General features: G+C 34.9%; 1 protein-coding gene across 2 annotated transcripts in view; it reads right to left on the bottom strand.

The window, feature by feature from the left end:
- Positions 1–19583, bottom strand: part of cd109 (CD109 molecule) — a 63486-nt gene that overhangs the window by 39130 nt on the left and 4773 nt on the right. The window contains exons 4-18 of one of the 2 annotated variants that reach the window (XM_692420.10): positions 19206–19442; positions 16251–16376; positions 14738–14777; positions 14570–14651; positions 14390–14483; positions 11371–11509; positions 11144–11253; positions 9598–9939; positions 6327–6425; positions 6192–6254; positions 4318–4494; positions 2689–2841; positions 2149–2238; positions 1988–2066; positions 837–945 (exon numbers count right to left, since the gene is read on the bottom strand). In XM_692420.10, coding sequence (XP_697512.6) covers positions 837–945; positions 1988–2066; positions 2149–2238; positions 2689–2841; positions 4318–4494; positions 6192–6254; positions 6327–6425; positions 9598–9939; positions 11144–11253; positions 11371–11509; positions 14390–14483; positions 14570–14651; positions 14738–14777; positions 16251–16376; positions 19206–19442 — 1940 coding nt within the window. The remainder of the gene's footprint in view (positions 1–836; positions 946–1987; positions 2067–2148; positions 2239–2688; positions 2842–4317; positions 4495–6191; positions 6255–6326; positions 6426–9597; positions 9940–11143; positions 11254–11370; positions 11510–14389; positions 14484–14569; positions 14652–14737; positions 14778–16250; positions 16377–19205; positions 19443–19583) is intronic. The other variant, XM_009294995.4, reaches the window with a different exon arrangement.

Below are 19583 nucleotides of genomic sequence, written 5' to 3'. Positions count from 1 at the left end.
ATGGGCAGCACAAATGTCTTGATACCTCAGGCTGTTGATGTTGCCATCCACTCTGCAGATCTCTCTGCATGCCCCAATACTAAATTTAACCCCAAACCATGATTTTTCCTTTACCAAACTTGACTGATTTCTTTAAGAATCTTGGGTCCATGCGTGTTCCATACATACACTATATATATATATATATATATATAATAATGGTGAGGCAGTGGTGCAGTAGGTAGCGCTGTCGCCTCACAGCAAGAAGGTTGCTGGTTCGAACCTTGGCTCAGTTGGCGTTTCTGTGTGGAGTTTGCATGTTCTCCTTGCCTCCGCGTGGGTTTCCTCCGGGTGCTCCGGTTTCCCCCACAGTCCAAAGACATTCGGTACAGGTGAATTGGGTAGGCTAAATTGTCCATAGTGTATGACAGTGTGTGTGAATGTGTGAGGATGTTTCCCAGAGATGGGAAAGGGCATCCGCTGCGTAAAAACTTGCTGGATAAGTTAGCGGTCCATTCCGCTGTGGCGACCCCGGATTAATAAAGGGACTAAGCCGACAAGAAAATTAATTAATGAATATATTATAATAAATATGTTAGAATATTTAACATACATATTATATATTATATATGTTTCATAATTAAGTGCAACATAAATTTGATTTCATCCCCGATTTGTTTTATTTTATTTTGGTCCCATATTAAGTGAAAAGTCATGTAATTATTATATTAATGTAAATTATCACTTAAATGTTTTGTGAACGTAAACCCCTGATCATCCGGTCTGGGTTAACAAGGTGGATGTACATTTATTTCCAGGTGAAATCAGCTCAAGGTCAGACAGATTTCTCCACACACCTCACATTAGCATCCAGCCAGATCCAGGTTTCAGGAAAGTCTTTTCTCTGTCTGGGCTCTTGAATACTGCTGTCAGGCATCGCAGTCATAAAGAGTCCCTCCTCCCCTGCTGTGGATCACAGAAGCATTCGTCAGCAAACAGCAATTTGCAAATAAATAAAAATTGCCTAGTTAACCTAATTAACCTAGTTAAGCCTTTACATGTCACTTTAAGCTGTATAGAAGTGTCTTGAAAAATATCTAGTCAAATATTATTTACTGTCATCATGGCAAAGATAAAATAAATCAGTTATTAGAAATGAGTTATTAAAACTATCATGTTTAGAAATGTGTTAAAAAAAATCTCTCTGTTAAACAGAAATTGGGTAAAAAATAAACAGGGGGGCTAATAATTCTGACTTCAACTGTAAATGTCGAGCACTTTACTTTAATTTTACGTAATTTTAATTGTACTTAAAAAACAGGAAAAAACACTGTGTAAATAACACAGCAATTTTATTGTATAAAACAGTAAAATTGCTGTAATGTGTCATTACTTATATAGTACATAAAATAACAGTCAAACTGTTAATTTACAGATATTGTTTATAATTTTTATAGATTTTTGAATATAATTTAAAATAACAGAAAAAAATACTGCATAAATAATACTGTAATTTCCCTGTATAAAAAACAAAAATGTCAGTAATTTGTCTTTAATGATTAAGTACCTAAAATGAAAGTCAAACTGTGAATTTAGAGAGATTATTTGTCATTTTACTAAGTTCTACATATAATTTTAGATTACAAAAAATTACTGTAAAAAATGTAGGGATATTTTTACAGTGTAATTATCCAAGTTAAACCTTAACATGTCACTTTAAGCTGTATAGAAGTGTCTTGAAAAATATCTAGTCTAATATTATTTACTGTCATTATGGCAAAGATAAAAATAAATCAGTTATTAGAAATGAGTTATTAAAACTATCATGTTTAGAAATGTGTTGAAAAAAATCTCTCTGTTAAACAGAAATTAGGGAAAAAATAAATAGGGGGGCTAACAATTCTGACTTCATCTGTAAATGTCAAGCACTTTAAGATGAATTCTGCTAGGGGTGTTACTAGGGAGTCATCATAGTGATTGCAATGGCGAATTCAGCTTTAAAACTTACGGAACATTGGAAACATCTCCTGATTGGTCGCCATCTCCTGATTCAGCCTGGCATCAGTCAGAACCGTGACGCCGCAAGCCTGCAGAAGCAAACAATGGAGTATAAACAAGCGTTCCTAGATCAAAATCAGGCGTCATACGACACGCGTAAATCCCATCTACCGTGAATACAGAATACGGATCTCCCATTTTCATGCCTCTGTTATCCGTGTGGGTCATCTCCCTGCTGTACGACAGAAATTCCTCAAGCACCTGGAAAACAAACATGGAGGAGCTCGGATTGCTAATCAGGTTTTGTGATCACTAAAAAAAAAGTTCGAGCTGTTCCGGGGTCAGTGTTTTGGTGTTCGCAAACCCACTATTGTTGTGAATGTGCTCCAGAACAACAAATTGCACAGCACAATGGTGTCTGTACTATCAAACCCGTTCACCTGGTCCTGATAAACTGCCCTCCTATCAGTTTCTTGGCTTTGTTTGCGAGTGAAACCTGGGTGTGGTGGCGGCGTTTGGTTTCATAGGATAAGAGGTTTTAGTTATCGTGTGATCTCTTTGTGGGATGAACAATCGTCTGGACATCCCAAAAGATGATTTCCCACACTTTAACACTCAATGCGGTGAGGTAGATTAAGATACGAGGTGAGACAAAAGCATGAGCATGTTGGACTGATGTCACGGTGTGTGATTTGCATAAGACCATGTTACCGTCTTCTCCGAAAGGCCATTGTCTTCAGCTGAGTTCAGCGTGGCTTTGTCTACCACCAGGATTCCCAGCACAGATCCAGGTTCGGATACAGAAACGGAGAGAGACACGGATTCTGCTGGTTCTGCACGATCCTGACTCCAGCGCACAGAAACCTGCGGTTCACATACACAGTAATTGATTATTAGAATGAGAATTTAATATGAATTTATACTTAAATTGCAACAAACATGTAATAAAGTGTTCACAAACATGGCATTTAGTTTAGTTATATACAGCGCTCGGCATAATTGGGTACACCGCATTTTAAAAAATGAATATTTTTTATCCATTTCTTAGTGGATATGGGTATTTTGGTACATTTAAACAAAACAGATTTAATAAACAGCTATATTTATTAAAATAAAATTTTAGTCACCAAACATATTCAGGGTTTCTACGGGTTCATCGAGTCAAATTTAAGACTTTTTAAGACCTTTTAAAAGACCTTTTTAGGACCATAATGAATGACATTTCAGATAAACATAAGGCTAAATCATAAAGATTTTTAGAAGTTAAATCCTTAATAAAACATAAAAAAGTTATTGTAAGGAAGATAATTAAACCATATTAATAAGTAAACAGAGTTAATAAATAAATGTTTGTTTTTATTGAATTTTTATTGAAACTTTTATTGAAATGTATTGTTAGTGATTGGATGGGTGTAGCCCTAATTGGGTATAGCTTTACATAAACATCGGAAAATTAAGACCTGTTCAAAACGAATTAAGACCTACAACACAATATTTCAGTGAATTTAAGACTTTTTACGGCCTAAAATTTAGTTTTTGAAATTTAAGATATTTAAAGACTTTTTAGGACCCTGCAGATACCTTGATATTTAAAAATGGAAAGATGACAAAATTAAATTCAAGCTAAATATTGCAACAAAAAAAAGGACAACCTGCCAAATTTCAACAAAATCTTTCTTTTTTTTTTTGCTTTTTGATTTTTTCTCTTTTATAAATTTGTATTACGTATTTTCCTTTAACATAAATTTGGGTGTGCTCAATTTTGGGCCGATATCGCTATATAAGTTATTTTGTTAGATAAGACCCAGATTTGGCTTCAATACTGACTAATTTATTGTACAGCTGAAGTCAGAATTATTAACCCCTATTTGGTTTATTTTTTTATTTTTTATTTATTTTTTTTTTTATATATTTCCCAAATGATGTTTAACAGAGCAAGGAAATTTTCACAGTATGTCTGATAATATTTTGTCTTCTGGAGAAAGTCTTGTTTTATTTCGACCAAAATAAAAACAGTTTTTGATTTTTTAAGTCATTTTAAGTTCAAAATTATTAGCCCCTTTAAGTTGTATTTATTTTTGGTAATTTACAGAACAGACCACTGTTATACAATAATAGCCTAGTTACCCTAACCTGCCTAGCTAACCTAATTAACCTACTTAAGCCTTTAAATATCACTTTAAGCTGTATAGAAGTGCCTTAAAAAATGATCTAGTTTAATATTTCGTACTGTCATCATGGCAAAGATAAAATAAATCAGTTATTAGAAATGAGTTATTAAAACTATTATGTTTAGAAATGTGTTGAGAAAATCTGACTTCAACTGTGGTGAGCTCTTACTGTGTTTCTGAGCACTTTTGTGAAAGAGACGTGTAGAGCGTCATTCACGATCTCTCCATCTGGAAGTGTGTAATAAACCATCACACAGGCCTGGGGAGCCCATAGGTGATCTGTGTTCAGACTGAAGGAGGAAGACTGAACCGTCCCAGCATCCACCACTCCAGCGCGAGACGTCACCTGTAAAACACAGCCAATAATAATAGAGGATTAACATATTAATAGCAGAGTGAAAATGGAAGGGGGGGGGGGGGGGGGGGCGAGGGAGTGATTGTAATACATAAGCACTTGTAATTCAAATTTTTACATTTTTTTCCCCAATTTCAGTTTAACGGAGAGAAGATTTTTTTACACATTTCTAAACATAACAGTTTTAATAACTCATCTCTAATAACTGATTTATTTTATCTTTGTCTTGATGACAGCACATAATATTTGACTAGATATTCTTCAAGACACTTCTATACAGCCTAAAGTGACATTTAAAGGCTTAACTATGTTAATTAGGTTAACTAGGCAGGTTAGGGTAATTAGGCAAGTTATTGTATAACAATGGTTTGTTCTGTAGACTATCGAAAATAATACAGCTTAAAGGGGCTAATAATTTTGACCTTAAAAAGGTTCATAAAAAAGTAATAACTGCTTTTATTCTAGCCTAAATAAAATAAGTAAGACTTTCTCCAGACGAAAAAATATTATCAGACATACTGTGAAAATTTCCTTGCTCTGTTAAACATCATTTGGGAAATATTTCAAAAAGAAAAAAAGGGGGGGCTAATAATTCTGACTTCAACTTTGTATATCCAAAAAACTGTACTTTATTATATAAATAATAAATAAGTATATATAATAAAGTGCACTTTGTAATTTCAATACATTCTGTTATTTATTGTATTTACAAATAACCTTTAAAAGGAATGCAATTTTGATATAAAAACACAAATATGCAATCATAAATATTTTTATAGGAAAATGCATTTAATGTATATATCTATATATTATTTGTTTGTCTTTATTGCAGAATATCGGTATTTAACAAAATAAAATCTTATTTTAATTATAATTGTAAAAAAATATATATTTTTGAAGTGAGAATTATTAGCCGCCCTGAATTATTAGCCCCCCTGTATATTTTTTTTTACACAATTTCTGTTTAATGGAGAGAAGATTTTTCAACACATTTCTAAACATAATAGTTTTAATAACTAATTTCTTATAGCTGATTTATTTTATCTTTGCCTTGATGACAGTTAATAATATTTGACTAGATATTTTTCAAGACACTATTATTCAGCTTAAAGTGACATTTAAAGGCTTAACTGGGTTAATTAAGTTAACTAGGCAGGTTAGGGTAATTAGGCAAGTTATTGTATAATGATGATTTGTTCTGTAGACGATTGAAAAAATATAGCTTAAAGGGGCTAATAATTTTGACCTTAAAATGGCTTTAAAAAATTAAAAACTACTTTTATCCTAGTCAAAATAAAACAAATAATACTTTTCTCCAGAAGAAAAAATATTATTAGACATACTGTATAATTTTTCAAAATTTGATAAAATTATTTAGGAAATAAAAAAAAAGAATCAAAGGGGGGCTTATAATTCTGACTTCAACTGTATATAACATTATATTATACTATATATTTCGCAGTTATAGTTTTACACAATTTTCAACACTTTTTTGGGTAACATATAATTAAAATAATATAAAATCCATCTGAATCACAGCATTTAAAAAAGAAATGGGTTCAATTAAAAGAATATTTTCTGAACTCATAGTAAAAGTACTAATAATAATAGAGTACTTTTTAATATTGTCTTTGCCAAGCCTAAAGCTCAGTCCTAAAAAGGGTGCTTGTTTGATTCATAATACTTACAAGGTAGTGGATTTTGGTCAAGTTAAAGCTGCTCTCCAAAGTGAAATTCAGTGACCGTCCAACCTGCAGAAGTCAGTCAGTCTGTCAGTGAAAACTCAGAGGAAAAATATATAGCATGTTTCAATTTTAAAGTACCTGAGGCTCGCTGTCTCTGTGAAGCTGAATGTAGGATTTACTTGGTGAAGAATAACTCCTGTAGAGCTGAAGATGTTGGACCGTGTCTTTAAACCGTGCCTGAAACCATCATGAAGACAGGCATATCAAACTCTCACTTCTCTATCAAACCGCGTTGTTTAGTGATTATTCATATCAACCCTCATTTATGTAATAAACAAACGAGTTGAGAATCAAAAGACACGTGAAAGATAAACCATAAATCAGAACCGCACTGCTCTTAAAGTGACAGCGCACAATATTCCTGCTGCCGACTGTTTTTATCATTTATCTAACAACGAAAGGAGAAAATCCCTCACTGCTCTTGACTGAAGGACTGCTGTAGCTATAATTAAAGTTTTTAACTATAGTGAAGATTCTTAAAGCACAGTTTGTTTCATATTTTTATTCTATTTTAGGGGTTCTCAACTGGTTTGGCCATGGGACCCACATTTTTACATGGTCATCTAGCCACGACCCAAAACACTTAAGAACTTAAATATATTTTAAGTAATTAAAATTAATTTGTATTTATCTGTTAACATACACAAGTGACAGATAAATCATAAGAAAATCACCAAGATTTACAAATAAACAATATTTTACTGCTGTCATTTAACAAAATGTATCAAATTATATAAATATTATATAAACAGTGGTTAGGTTAAGGAAAGGTTGAGTTACCATTAACTAAATTATACTGTTAATAAAACATTAACACTGATCCGGTTGAACAGAACAAACCAGCAAATTAAAGTAAAATTATTAAAATAATCATAACCATTTTTATAATAATCACCACTTATTTGCTTTTCTGCTTTTGTGTGGGCTTTCTTGGCCTTGGCTACATGGTACAATCCACACTTTACATATTCAGGGTCGTACTTGCGCTGAAATTTCACATGTCAAACGGTACGGTTGTTGCACACGCATTTCAAAATAAAAGTCCGATATAAGCAAAATAAGTAAAAAATGTAACTTTTGTTGTTTTTTTTTTTTATCACACACTCCGCGACCCACTGAAAATGTTCCCACCAGTTGAGAAACACTGTTCTATTGTATTTATTTCCCTTTTTTACAGGGAGGAAAATAACTATATATATATATATATATATATATATATATATATATATATATATATATATACAGTTGACGTCAGGATTATTAGCCCGTCTGTATATTTTCCCCCCAATTTCTGTTTAGAGGAAAGAAGATTTTTTTCAACACATTTCTAAACAGTTTTAATTACTCATTTCTAATAACTGATTTATTTAATTTATGTCATGATGACAGTACAGAATATTTGACTAGATATTCTTAATGACACTTCTAAACAGCTTAAAGTGACATTTATAAGCTCAACTAGGTTAACTAGGCAGGTTAGGGTAATTAGGTATGTCATTGTATAACAGTAGTTTCTTCTGCAGACAATCAAAATTATATACTGCTTAAGGGTCTAATAATATTGACCTTAAAATAGGTTTAAAAAATTAAAAACTGCTTTTATTCAAGCCGAAATAAAGCAAATCAGACTTTCTCCAGAAGAAAAAATATTATCGGAAATACTGTGAAAAATTCCTTGCTCTGTTAATCATCATTTGGGAAATATTTATAAAAAAAAAATTCACAGGAGGGCAAACATTTTTGACGTCAATTGTATATTGTTTGATTACAATTATGACCAAATTAATTGTGATTATGATCTCATAATCAAGCAGCCCTAAGTTCCATTATACTTTAAATTTGACAAACTAAAACTTTGGATTGAAAGTACAACTACAAGAGACTCATCAATTTAGCAAAAGTTGTTCAATTCGAAAAAGGGATATTTCAAAAAAACTGCAATGGAAACCTTTTTTCCTTCATGTTTACAGTAGGTCGGTCACGATTATGAAGAGACATCCTTCCAAACGCACCTACCTATATATCTTCTTATCTGCCTAAATCTTCTTTTTGTTGAACAGACATTGGGGGGAAAATATACATGAGGGTTAATAATTCTGTCTTCAACTGTAGCTCTGAGATAAAGGGCTCTATTTTGACGATGTGCAAAGTGCAAAGCGCAAGGCGCAAACGCATTTAGGGCGTGTTGGAATCAACTTTTGCTAATGTAAGGACGGAAAAATCCACTTTGCGCCGTGGCGCATGGTCTAACAGGGTTGAGCTTATTCTCTTAATGAGTTATAGGTGTGTTTTGAGAATAAACCAATCAGAGTCTCATCTCCCATTCCCTTTAAGAGTCAGTTGCGTCGCGCCATAGAGCATTTGCTATTTACATGACGACTTTGTAAAAGGAAAAACTGAACACTTCACTAGCAAGAAAACAGTTAAACCGAGCCTCTGCAGCGAGAGAATGAAAGATGAGCCTCACCATTGTTTACTTTTACTTTCACTCTCATTGATAGGGAAACGTGTTGTACACACAGACATCAATTAGTCTATAAATAATTAATTTTGTGTAAGCGCAAAGATTTGTTTCAAAACCATTTCTAAATTCAGTTCTAATTTCCAGCAAACGAATAAACGAACAATAATAACAAAGTGTGCTCAAATAACTGAGTTATATCCTAATACACATGCTGTGCCCCATATGGTCTAAAACCTGCAGGTGGGCAAAATCTAAGCTTGTTTTTAATAAAACAAATATAAATTTTCAGATAATAAATAATACTGCTAATAATAATAACATTATACAAAAGCAAAATGTCACGAAAAAACTAAAAAAGCCCCCCGAGATGAAGAAGGCATGAAAATATGGTTTTTAAATTTATGTAGGCTAGAAAATAATATGTTTTGTAATATTTTAATCCTTTATATTTATATCCTATGTATATATATTCTTATTATATCCTATATATATATATCCTTCATATTTTAATTATTTTTCATATGTAAAGATATTTGCGTATTGCTGTAGCTTACATCCTGTCTGTATTAAGCAGTGTGTAAGTGAGGTGCATAACTAACGCACTCTGCGTTGGACAATAGACCGGCTTTGTTCTGGTCTATTGAATTGTCTATTTTAGTTTCTCAAAATAGCAACACGCCAGCAATGCGCCTCAACACGCCTCTTTTTTTTAGACCAGAACGCCTAAGGGCGCACATATGAGCGCAAATGCATTTGCTATTTAAACAGCGTGGCGCAAAACGTCAAAACGACTCTTGCGCCAAGCTGAAACTAGCAAACAACTATTGCGTCGCGCCTTGCGCCTGGTGTATGATAGTGCCCAAAGTGTGAAAGTAGTTCCGGCACCTCTAGATCCAGAGTGGCCACACTGTCTGAGAGGTGGATCTGGAAGGACATCAGGCCGTCAGCAGTGACCGGAAGCTCAATGTTCTGGACAGGGAGGTCGTAGATGGGAGTGAAGCTGGTGGGAGGAGTGCTGTTCATCATATGAGGCCCTAGAGGTCCTCCGTCACTGTTAGGAGGGAAGCTCGTGGAGGGTGTGTTGTTCATCATACGAGGCCCTAGAGGTCCTCCATCGCTCCACATCCACGTCCAGGGGCTGAGCTTGTGCTGCGTCACTGCCAGATAAACACTTTCAATCTGATCCTCAGCAGATAGCGGCCGCTGGTCATACAGACTCAACTTCAGCTTAAACACAAATGCAACAAAATATCATTCTCAAGGTCATATTTCATACCAAAAAACAGTAAATAAACTTGTATTAACACTGTCTTTATTGATTTAGGAGCTTTAACTTTAAGGAGAAACAAAATATAAATTAATAAATACATACACATACAATATACAGCAGGGAAATAGGTATCGAACAGGTCACCATTTTACACAGAAAACTAATTTCTAAAGCTGCTGTTGACTTGAAATTTTCACTGGATGTTGGTAACAACCAAAGAAATCCAAATATGCAAAGAAGACTAATCTTATTAAATTACAAATGAAGTTATGTGTAATGAATTGAAATGACGCAGGGAAAAAGTGTTGAACACATGAAGACAGGGAGGTGTAGAAAGGCAGTGAAAGCCCAGACAGCATCTGAAATCTCTTAGTAGTCCTCCAGCAACCCTCTGCTCTTCCTCAGTGCAAATGAACATCAGCTGCTTCAGTTCAACATTTACATTAGCAGGAAGATGAAGATGAAACCAGGGTGGACATTTCAGCAAGACAATGATCCAAAACACAGCCAAGAAATCTCTAAGATGCTTTCAGAGAAAGAAAATCAAGCTGTGGAGTGGCCCAGCCAATCGCCTGACTCAAATCTAATTGAAAATACAAAATAAAAGATCTCAATGTTGGACTGAAGCATCTGATATTCATTTACAATTTGGAAAGGCAGAGGACTGCCGAAGAACTACTAAAAGATTTCAGCTGCTGTCTGGGCTTTCACTGCCTTTCTACACCTTCCTTTCTTCATGTGTTCATTACTTTTTCTCTGTGTCATTTTATTGTATTACACATAACTTCATTTTTAATCTAATTAGATTTGTTTTTTCTGCATATATGGATTTCTTTGGTTGTTACCAACATCCGGTGAAAACTTCAAGTGGTGAATTGAATATATAATATGTAAAAGATGCAAAAAAGGATGCTTTCATGAAAAAAGAAGAAATTAGTTTAAAACTAAAATTAGTAGATTAAATTAGTAGAAATAAGTTTTTTTTTAAAATGTGAAGTAATATATCAATGATGTGGAGCTCATGATGAGATGTATTTTGCTTGAAAAATTGTTTTAAGTGTTTGATTTTCTGTTCCAAATAAATAAATCAAATCAATGAACATGATCACCTCAATTTACTCAAAATGTAGACACATAAAAGTCATGTTTTTCGTTCTTTACCTTAGCGGTGAAGGTCATGGAGGGTTTAACGATATGTGGATATTGCAAAAACTCTAGCTTATATTTTTCTGTCACAATGGAAACCCTTGCGCTGCTGTTGTACATTAAACCTACAGACACACAAATGAAAAACAGCACAAATCTCAATGTGGGCATTTTTAAGAATATATTATTAATTTTGCATAAATCACTGTGATTTGTTTAATATAAATAGAAAAATTACGCACCCGTAGCACTCTCTGTGATGTTCACATTAACATCGATAAATTCAATGGGTCTGTAGCCGTCATAATATGAATATGAATAATCATTGAACCGTGTGGAAAAGTCTTTCATGTCAAAAGTGATTTCAGCAGAGCCCTCTATCTACAGCGGAGGAAATAAAAAGTCAGTTTAAATGACATATAACAGTTTTCAAATGAAATGAAGTCAACATTAATTCACCTTCCTGTGATTTTTTTCCCCAATATTTACCAAATTATGTTTAACAGAGCAATGAATTTTTCACAGTGTTTCCTATATATTTTTTTCTTCTAGAGAAAGTCCAATTTGTTTTATCTCAGCAAGAATAAAAGCAGTTTTTAATTTTCTTTAAACATTTTAAGATCAATGTGTTCAGCCCCCTTAAGAAATATTTTGTGATAGTCTACAGAGCAAATCATCCTTATAAAATGACTTGCCTAATTACCAACCAAGGCTCATTCTGAAAAACGTATCCCTGTATACATTTCTGGAGAGCGCCAAATACGTAAGTTTTTTTGCAGTTTCTGTTTTTACAAATCGTCATTTGTGCCTGCTGTTCTTACATAAATCCACCAGAAGTTGCTGTCGATTGACCGATTGACTGAACCACCCCCCTCCTTCCCTAAACCCAACCAATAGTGTTTTCAAAAGCACTGATCGACCCGCCGACCCACTTCCCTAAATCCAACCGACAGTTTTAAAAAGCAATCCAGAAAAAGAAAAGCCCTCGTTTGATTTTTTTTTTTTTTTTTTTTATTATTATTTTTTCAGGGTTTTCACCTTTATTTTGACAGGACAGTAGAGAGACTTGACAGGAAAGCATGGGGAGCAGAGAGAGGGGAAGGATCGGCATAGGGCCGCGAGGCGGAATCGAACCCGGGTCGCCGCGAGCACCGGAGTGCATATGTCGACGCACTAACCACTACACCACTGGCGCCGACAGCCCTCGTTTGATTTTAATATGTTTTTAGATTTTACCACATTCTCACCGTTATTTACTTGTTTATTTTACATCTTGGCTTTTGTTTTTTTACCTGCTTTCTGAAACCGTTCTTCACCAGACTCGAACCCTGTCATCGTGGTCAACTCCTCTCTGTGTCTCAAGTCTATCGACGTACATACAGTAGCAGCTACTGGACAAACTGGTAACAGTGGGAAAGCCGTCCACATGAAGCTAAGCGGTCAGCTGATCAGCCACACGTACTTCTGGTTACAGAATTCGCGATCTCCAGAAATGTATATAGGGCTACATTTTTAGAATGAGCCTCGGTTGCAACATATCCTAACTAGCCTAATTAACATAGTTAAGCCTTTATATAAAGATGTCCAGATCCGATTATGTGATCGGAAATCGGGTCCAATCACGCAGTTTCAGACTCGATTGGAATGCGTTATCTCCCGGTCAGAACTCGAATACACAACCTAAACTCATTCTGAAAAAGTAGCCCCACGGGCGTTTTTGGAGACCGCGATTTACGTGGCCGGAAGCACGTATGGCCGCATTTCATTTTTTCGAGCTAACGCTACGGGGCGGTGTGACAACACTCCTCTTCTTCGCGCTCGCCGGCTGACGGCTCACCTCCATGTGGATGACTTTCCCGCCACAAACCAGTTTGTCCGCTTAGCTCGTAGTGTTACGTCAACGGAGCGTAGGCCCGGAGGAGGAGAAGCCAGCCGCGGCGACGACCAGGTTTGAGTCCAAGGAAGAGCGGTTCCAGAAATCAGGTAAGAAACAGAATCCAAAAAGTAAAAGCGCACAAGTTCGTGACAGGGCGAGAATGCTGTGAAATCCGAAAACACGGTTAAAATTGAATGAGGGCTTTTGCTTTTCTTTTCTGGACGGCTTTTGTAAATCGTCGCTTAGGTTTAGGGAAGGAGGAGAAGGAGGGTGGCTGGGTCGGCCGATTGGCCGGCCGCCTAGTCGATTGTTCAGTCACTCAGTCAGTCAGTCGGACAGACAGTCGCTCGACAGCGGCCTCCGGCGGCTTTTCGCACGAGAACAGCGCAGGCACGAACTGCGCGTGCTCCTGAGAGGCGTTCGAGACACAAAAAAAGAGCGCACAGCGTCCTCTCGCAGATTCGCGAAAACAAAAACTGCACAAATACGTACCTCCCGGGACGTATTTCGTGGCATCCAGAAACGGACGTGGGGCTATGTTTCCACAATGAGCCTGGGTTGCTGTAATGTTCTCATTATTTTTTAACACACCTATAGTTATGACACAGAGTTAGACCTCTTTCTTGATTTCACACAGAAACAGCAATGCGTGCGGCATGACATCACTTTGTTAAGAGATGCTATTGGTTAAATGCCGACAAAGTAGAACATGGAAGCAATTTGAAGCGGAAAGTGCGAGTATGTGTGCGGTCTGGAGGTATTATAAAGTTGATGACGACAACATTGCCATTGCCAACTGTGAGATATGTAAACTTGGGATTGCCTGCTGGGTATTTAAAGTTAAGGTGCTATTTGTTTTTATATTAGATTTTGTTTATAGTTATTGTTGCACTAAAATCTAAAAGTGAAGAATTGATATTATTTATTACTTTATTGTTCAAGTTCCCACACAGAAGTGCTCTGTTTGTTAACAGAGTTGTTGAATGTTCTAATAAGGTGAATTAAATAAAAATGTAAGGAACATCCTGGATTTGTTTCTTCGCCTTCTTTATTTTTTTTTTTATGTATTATAGAAGTATTGGATCGGGTTTCAGTAGATAGTTAAAATCAAATGACTCAGACTTGAAAGCAAAAAAACCTGATCAGGTCGTCCCCACCTTTTAATGTCACTTTAAGCTGAATACTAGTATCTTAAAAAATATCTAGGCAATTATAACGTACTGTCATCATGGCAAAGATAAAATAAATCAGTTGTTAGAAATTATTTAATAAAACTATTCTGTTTTAAAATCCTCTTTTCGTTAAAACAGAAATTGGGTAAAAAAAAATATCCAGGGGGGCTTATAATGCAGACTTTTTTATGTGTTTGTGAGAAAGATACTCACCATTTCTGTGTGGTCATATCGCATTTCAATGCCGTTAAAACCATGAACAAATCTAACATCCATAAACCCACTGACAGGCTTCCCATAAAAATATCTGAGAGGAGAGATGAATCATTGTCAAATGTAATTATTTTGTGTCTCTAATGAATAATAAAACTGTTATTGAGGGCAAACACTCACTTGGCTGTGACCGTCCCCATGAGTGTGTCTTCACAATACAGGACTGAGGGAACGTCCAGCTTCACCTCGAATCTAGGAAGTACTGCAAACACATGCTAATTCATTTAATACCAAATGCACTAACAAAACGATGATCAAAATAAATGTGTGCAGTGCGTGAAATCTCACCATAGTAGTCCACAGTAAACGCTCTCTCATGAATAACATCCTGCATAAAAAAATAACAGTTAGTGAATGAGAAAGTAAAGTGACGCGAGTCTAAATGTGGTGATCCATAGTCCATATAGTTTACTGTATTTAAAGCCAGCCTATTATGCCCCTTTTAACTAGATATAAAATAATAATCTCTCTCAGTGTATATGAGAAGTTTCAGCTCAAAATATCACACAAATAATGTTTATAACTCTTTGAAACTGACCATTTTAGGATTTGAACTAAATTGTGGCATTTTGGTGACTGTAGCATTAAATTCTAATGAGATTGTGCGTCTAGCCCTCTTGTTTTAAAACCTAGTTATTGTTTTTTCCAAAAGTGAAGAAAGTCGTTTCGAGGGGACAAAATGTTTTGGTATTTGATTAATTTGATTGAGGGCAAATAAATTTGGACAAAATAATGAAGTACACAGACATTGTTTAGAACAAGAGCTACTATATAGAGAGGTGTAACGAATCATGGTTGATCCATGATTCGTACAGATCACAACCTGTGGTTTGGAATTACACACAACCCGCAGATTAATACCTTTTTTAGTATATTAATCCTAAATTTTTATTCATCCTTTAGCTTCGTTCAAATCACATGAAAGCATTTAGGCTTTCCCAAAAATGTATAATTTTGATGAAAGAAGTTGTGGTAGGTTATTCGGGATGTGGTGGGTTTCTTAGGTTATTAAAGGTGTTGTCTGATGCTAATTGTTTAGCCTGCATTAATGCATTCAGTCTAAGCTGCACGATTAATCATTAAAAGATCAGGATCTCAACACCCACGCAACATAAATGATGAATGATGGTGATTTGAATATGTTTATTAATCCTTTTAATCGATTTAATCAAATCTGTGTTTGAAAAACGCAAAAATCAAGGAAGAGATCTAGGGCTCTATTTTGAGGATGTAGGCGCAAAGTCCAAAGTGCAGGGCGCAAAAGCATTAAGGACGTGTCTTTGTACGTGTCATCAGAGGAGAAAATCGCCGCCCACTAGTCATGACCTACCCCTCATTAGCATAGGACGTTAGTGTTGTTTTTTGAATCTGCCACTATGCTGACACATAGGCATTCATAATTCCACCCTCTTTCAAAAAGAGCACAAACTCATTTGAATTTAAAGCGGCAGTCACCAAAATGGCACAATTAGGATCAAAGCCTAAAAGGGTCAGTTTTAAAGAAATACAAAACATTATTTGTTGGGTATTTTGAGCTGAACTAGGACTTAGTTTACATTTCGTAATAATAAGTGGCATAATAGGTCCCCTTTAATGCTAAATCTGCTTTAACCATACATGACAACTGTTCTCTGGGTCAACTGCAGATTCGAATCTATAGCTGTGATTTTTTTTCATAAACATAAGCTAATCATCTATTTATCTAATCATGACAATATTGATCTTTGAATCGAGATTGAAATCTTTTAAAGAGGAATCGTCCAACTCTTACAGGCAAAAAATGGTCTAATTTTTCACTTACATTGACTCCAGCTGTAATCTTCCAGGATCCGAGCGGTGGATTCTGAGAGATGTTCAGCTCTTTAGAAATGACGCCTAGAAAACTATCCACAGCGAGCCACTGGCGAATCATATTCCCCCTGGGATCCTGCTCGCATTAAAAAAAAACACACACACAAAAGCAATGCAATAAGTGCATTTGAAAACCCGATAAGCTCAGATTACACAAGCTATGTGGAAACTCATCCCATCAAAACATTTTGAGTAAACAAACTAGTAGAACTTAAACATTTTATTTAATACTACAACATCATGTTTGTGACGAGCAGGGTGGCACATAGGTGTTTTTTTCTTTATACAAGCTTGGTTATAATTAAATTGAAATAAAGAAATAAACTAATTTAATCAGTTTGTTTGTAAAAACAACTATTTATTTATTTGTATTTTGTAACAATAAACATATTTTACATTAGCTAGATTATGTTTGTGGATTGATTGTTGGGTATTGGGGTTCCAGGTTGGGTAATTTGTTTCAAAGTGATTAGTTTCAAAGTTTCTATAATTTATAAGTGATGGATTTCTCTTCATTGTTAGTCCTTTTAGTTATGTGCCTTAAATACTGTGAACAACTTCTACAGTTCTATGTAAATTAATTGAGAGGGACAGAGTTGTTTATAATTTTCACAATGACTCTATTTTTCAGCAAATTCTGCACATTTATAATTTGTCAAGACAATTGCACATGCTTAAAAAGAGAAATTGAAAAATTAGTAGCAAAATATTGATTCAGAAAAGCAGAGTAATTGAAGAGTTTAGATGCAAAAACCTCTAAAAGCCATTGAAATTTCAATGAAGCCATTGAAGACATTGAAATTTATCAGGCTCCTGTCTGTAGGTTCAGTAACTTTAGGATTATGGCATAGAATGCAAGTCAAGCCATTTTTATCCAAGAAAAATTTTCAAACGGTGATTCATGCCTTCATAACAACACGTCTAGATTACTGTAACGCTCTTTATTTTGGTATTTCTCAGTCTTCTCTCTCTCGTCTGCAGCTGGTTCAAAATGCAGCAACTAGAGTACTCTCTGGCACCCGCAAGCATGAGTCGGTAACTCCAATCTTAGCTGCACTTCACTGGTTACTCATTAAATACAGAATTGATTTTAAAATTGTATTATTCGTCTACAAAGCCGTCAATAATCTTGCTCCTCAGTACCTTACTGACTTGCTTTGTCCATATACCCCCTCTCGATCATTGAGATCTTACGATCTTGATTTACTCAACGTGCCCAGAACACGCCTTAAAAAAACGAGGCGATCGAGCATTTGCTGTTGCTGGTCCTAAACTCTGAAACAGTCTACCAATTCACATTAGACTTTCCCCCTCCATCTCTGTGTTTAAGTCTGTTTTAAAGACCTGTCTTATTTCTCTCGCTTTAATACTCCTTGATGTTTTATTGCTGTTATCTGTTAAATGTTTCTTTTATATTCTGCTTCTCTGTCTTTAGCAATCCTATGTACAGCACTTTGGTCTACTTGGTTGTTTTCAATGTGCTCTATGAATAAATATAGTATTGTATTGCATAGAATATGCTCTTTTAAAGGTCTTTAAAATGAAATAACTCAACATACAACTTAAGGAGTCTGAGAAAAAAATGCTCATTTTTAATGGAAATTTCAGACGGCACTTAGAGGTTTTTACATATGAACTCTTCAATTGTATTTATTTTAATTCTATTTTTGTTATTCAGATATTTTTCATGACTACAATTTTTAACTAAAGAAGATTTTATACATCTGACAATTGCACATTTCAGAAACAACGATATGTATTCATGCTGATACATGGTATGTACAAAACATAGTAGCCTACCGTTCTCTTAAAACTTTTGTGTTTTGATACATATATTGATTACAACTTTAGTGTTAGTTTTAAAAAATAAATAAATAAAAGGCTCTGTTTGCCTCAAATCTTTAGAAAATTAAAAGTTTAATTTCTATTGTCTGTGGATTGAGATTTGTGTGAATTTATAACATTTAACTAACAATGAAGTAATTAGCAATTAATTAATGTTTTGAAATAAATTACCCAACACTGTATTTAAATTATTAATGAATGATAGAATGAATGAATTAATTAATTAATTAGTTCGTTCGTTCGTTCGTTCATTCAATTATTCATTCATTCATTCATTTTCCTTCGGCTCAGTCCCTTATTTATCCGTGATTGCCACAGCGCAATAAACCGCCAACTATTCGCGCACATATTTTACGAAGTGGATGTCCTTTCAGCTGTAATCCAGTACTGGGAAACACCCATGCACTTTGCATTCAAACACACTTTCATTCACTACGGTCAATAAAGTTCATTCAATTCAACTATAGCACATGTGTTTGGACTGTGGGGGAAACCGGAGCACCCGGAGGAAACCCACGCCAACACGGGGAGAACATGCAAACCGAACCAGCGACATTTTTGCTTGTGAGGCGACTGAGCCACCTTAACACCCATATAAATAATTGTATATTTATGTTATACTATATTTATGTTATAATATATATATATAGATTATTGTACATAAAATGTAGAGTATAAATAATATTTCCTCAGCCAAACCACAGATTCTTTTTTTTACACCAATGGTAACAAATGTCTGCATAAGAGAAACATCTGTAAATCGCAAAAATAGTTAATCTAGCAAAAACACACAAGAAAAAACACTTGATTTTTTATGTGTAATGCTTGCTGGAAACCAAAGAAATCTGCTGTTACCAAGTCAATTTAAGCTTACCTTAATACATAAAATGTTGAGTTCACGTAACTAATTTATATTAAGTACAAAGAATGTTTTATTTGAATATCTGAGTGAAATTAACTCATTCAATTAAATGTTATTGTTAGATATTATAGTGTATTCATTCATCCATCTCTCCATACACACAGCTAATGCATTTGTTTATGCTAACTAAACACTTACCCTTATAAAAATATCAGTCCGACCGCTGTACGGCTTTCCATCAGGAGTAACTGATACAACTCGAAATTTGACCGTCTGTCCGGGTTGGTAGTAGTTCTTGTCGGTCTGAATAAAGATGGACATGCACCTGGGGCTAAAGACCATGGAGGTGGAGTTGGAAAACACAAGATGAGTTCCTGAAAAGCCCTCCACATTCAGCTGATACGGATACCAGTAAGTCATGTCATCATAAAACACCTGCGAAGAACAAATAACACAAATCATCAATAAATATTGAGTACCAGTGATATTAAATCATAATAGTACAGCAAATTAGCATATTAAATTCCTTTTTGAAGGCTCATTATACAATTTTAATTCAATAATTGTAATTAATTT

The sequence above is a fragment of the Danio rerio genome, chromosome 20, assembly GCF_049306965.1.
Source record: "Danio rerio strain Tuebingen ecotype United States chromosome 20, GRCz12tu, whole genome shotgun sequence".
Lineage (NCBI taxonomy): Eukaryota > Metazoa > Chordata > Actinopteri > Cypriniformes > Danionidae > Danio > Danio rerio.
Note: the sequence above shows the minus strand (reverse complement) of the source record. Positions and strands in the feature narration are given on the sequence as shown.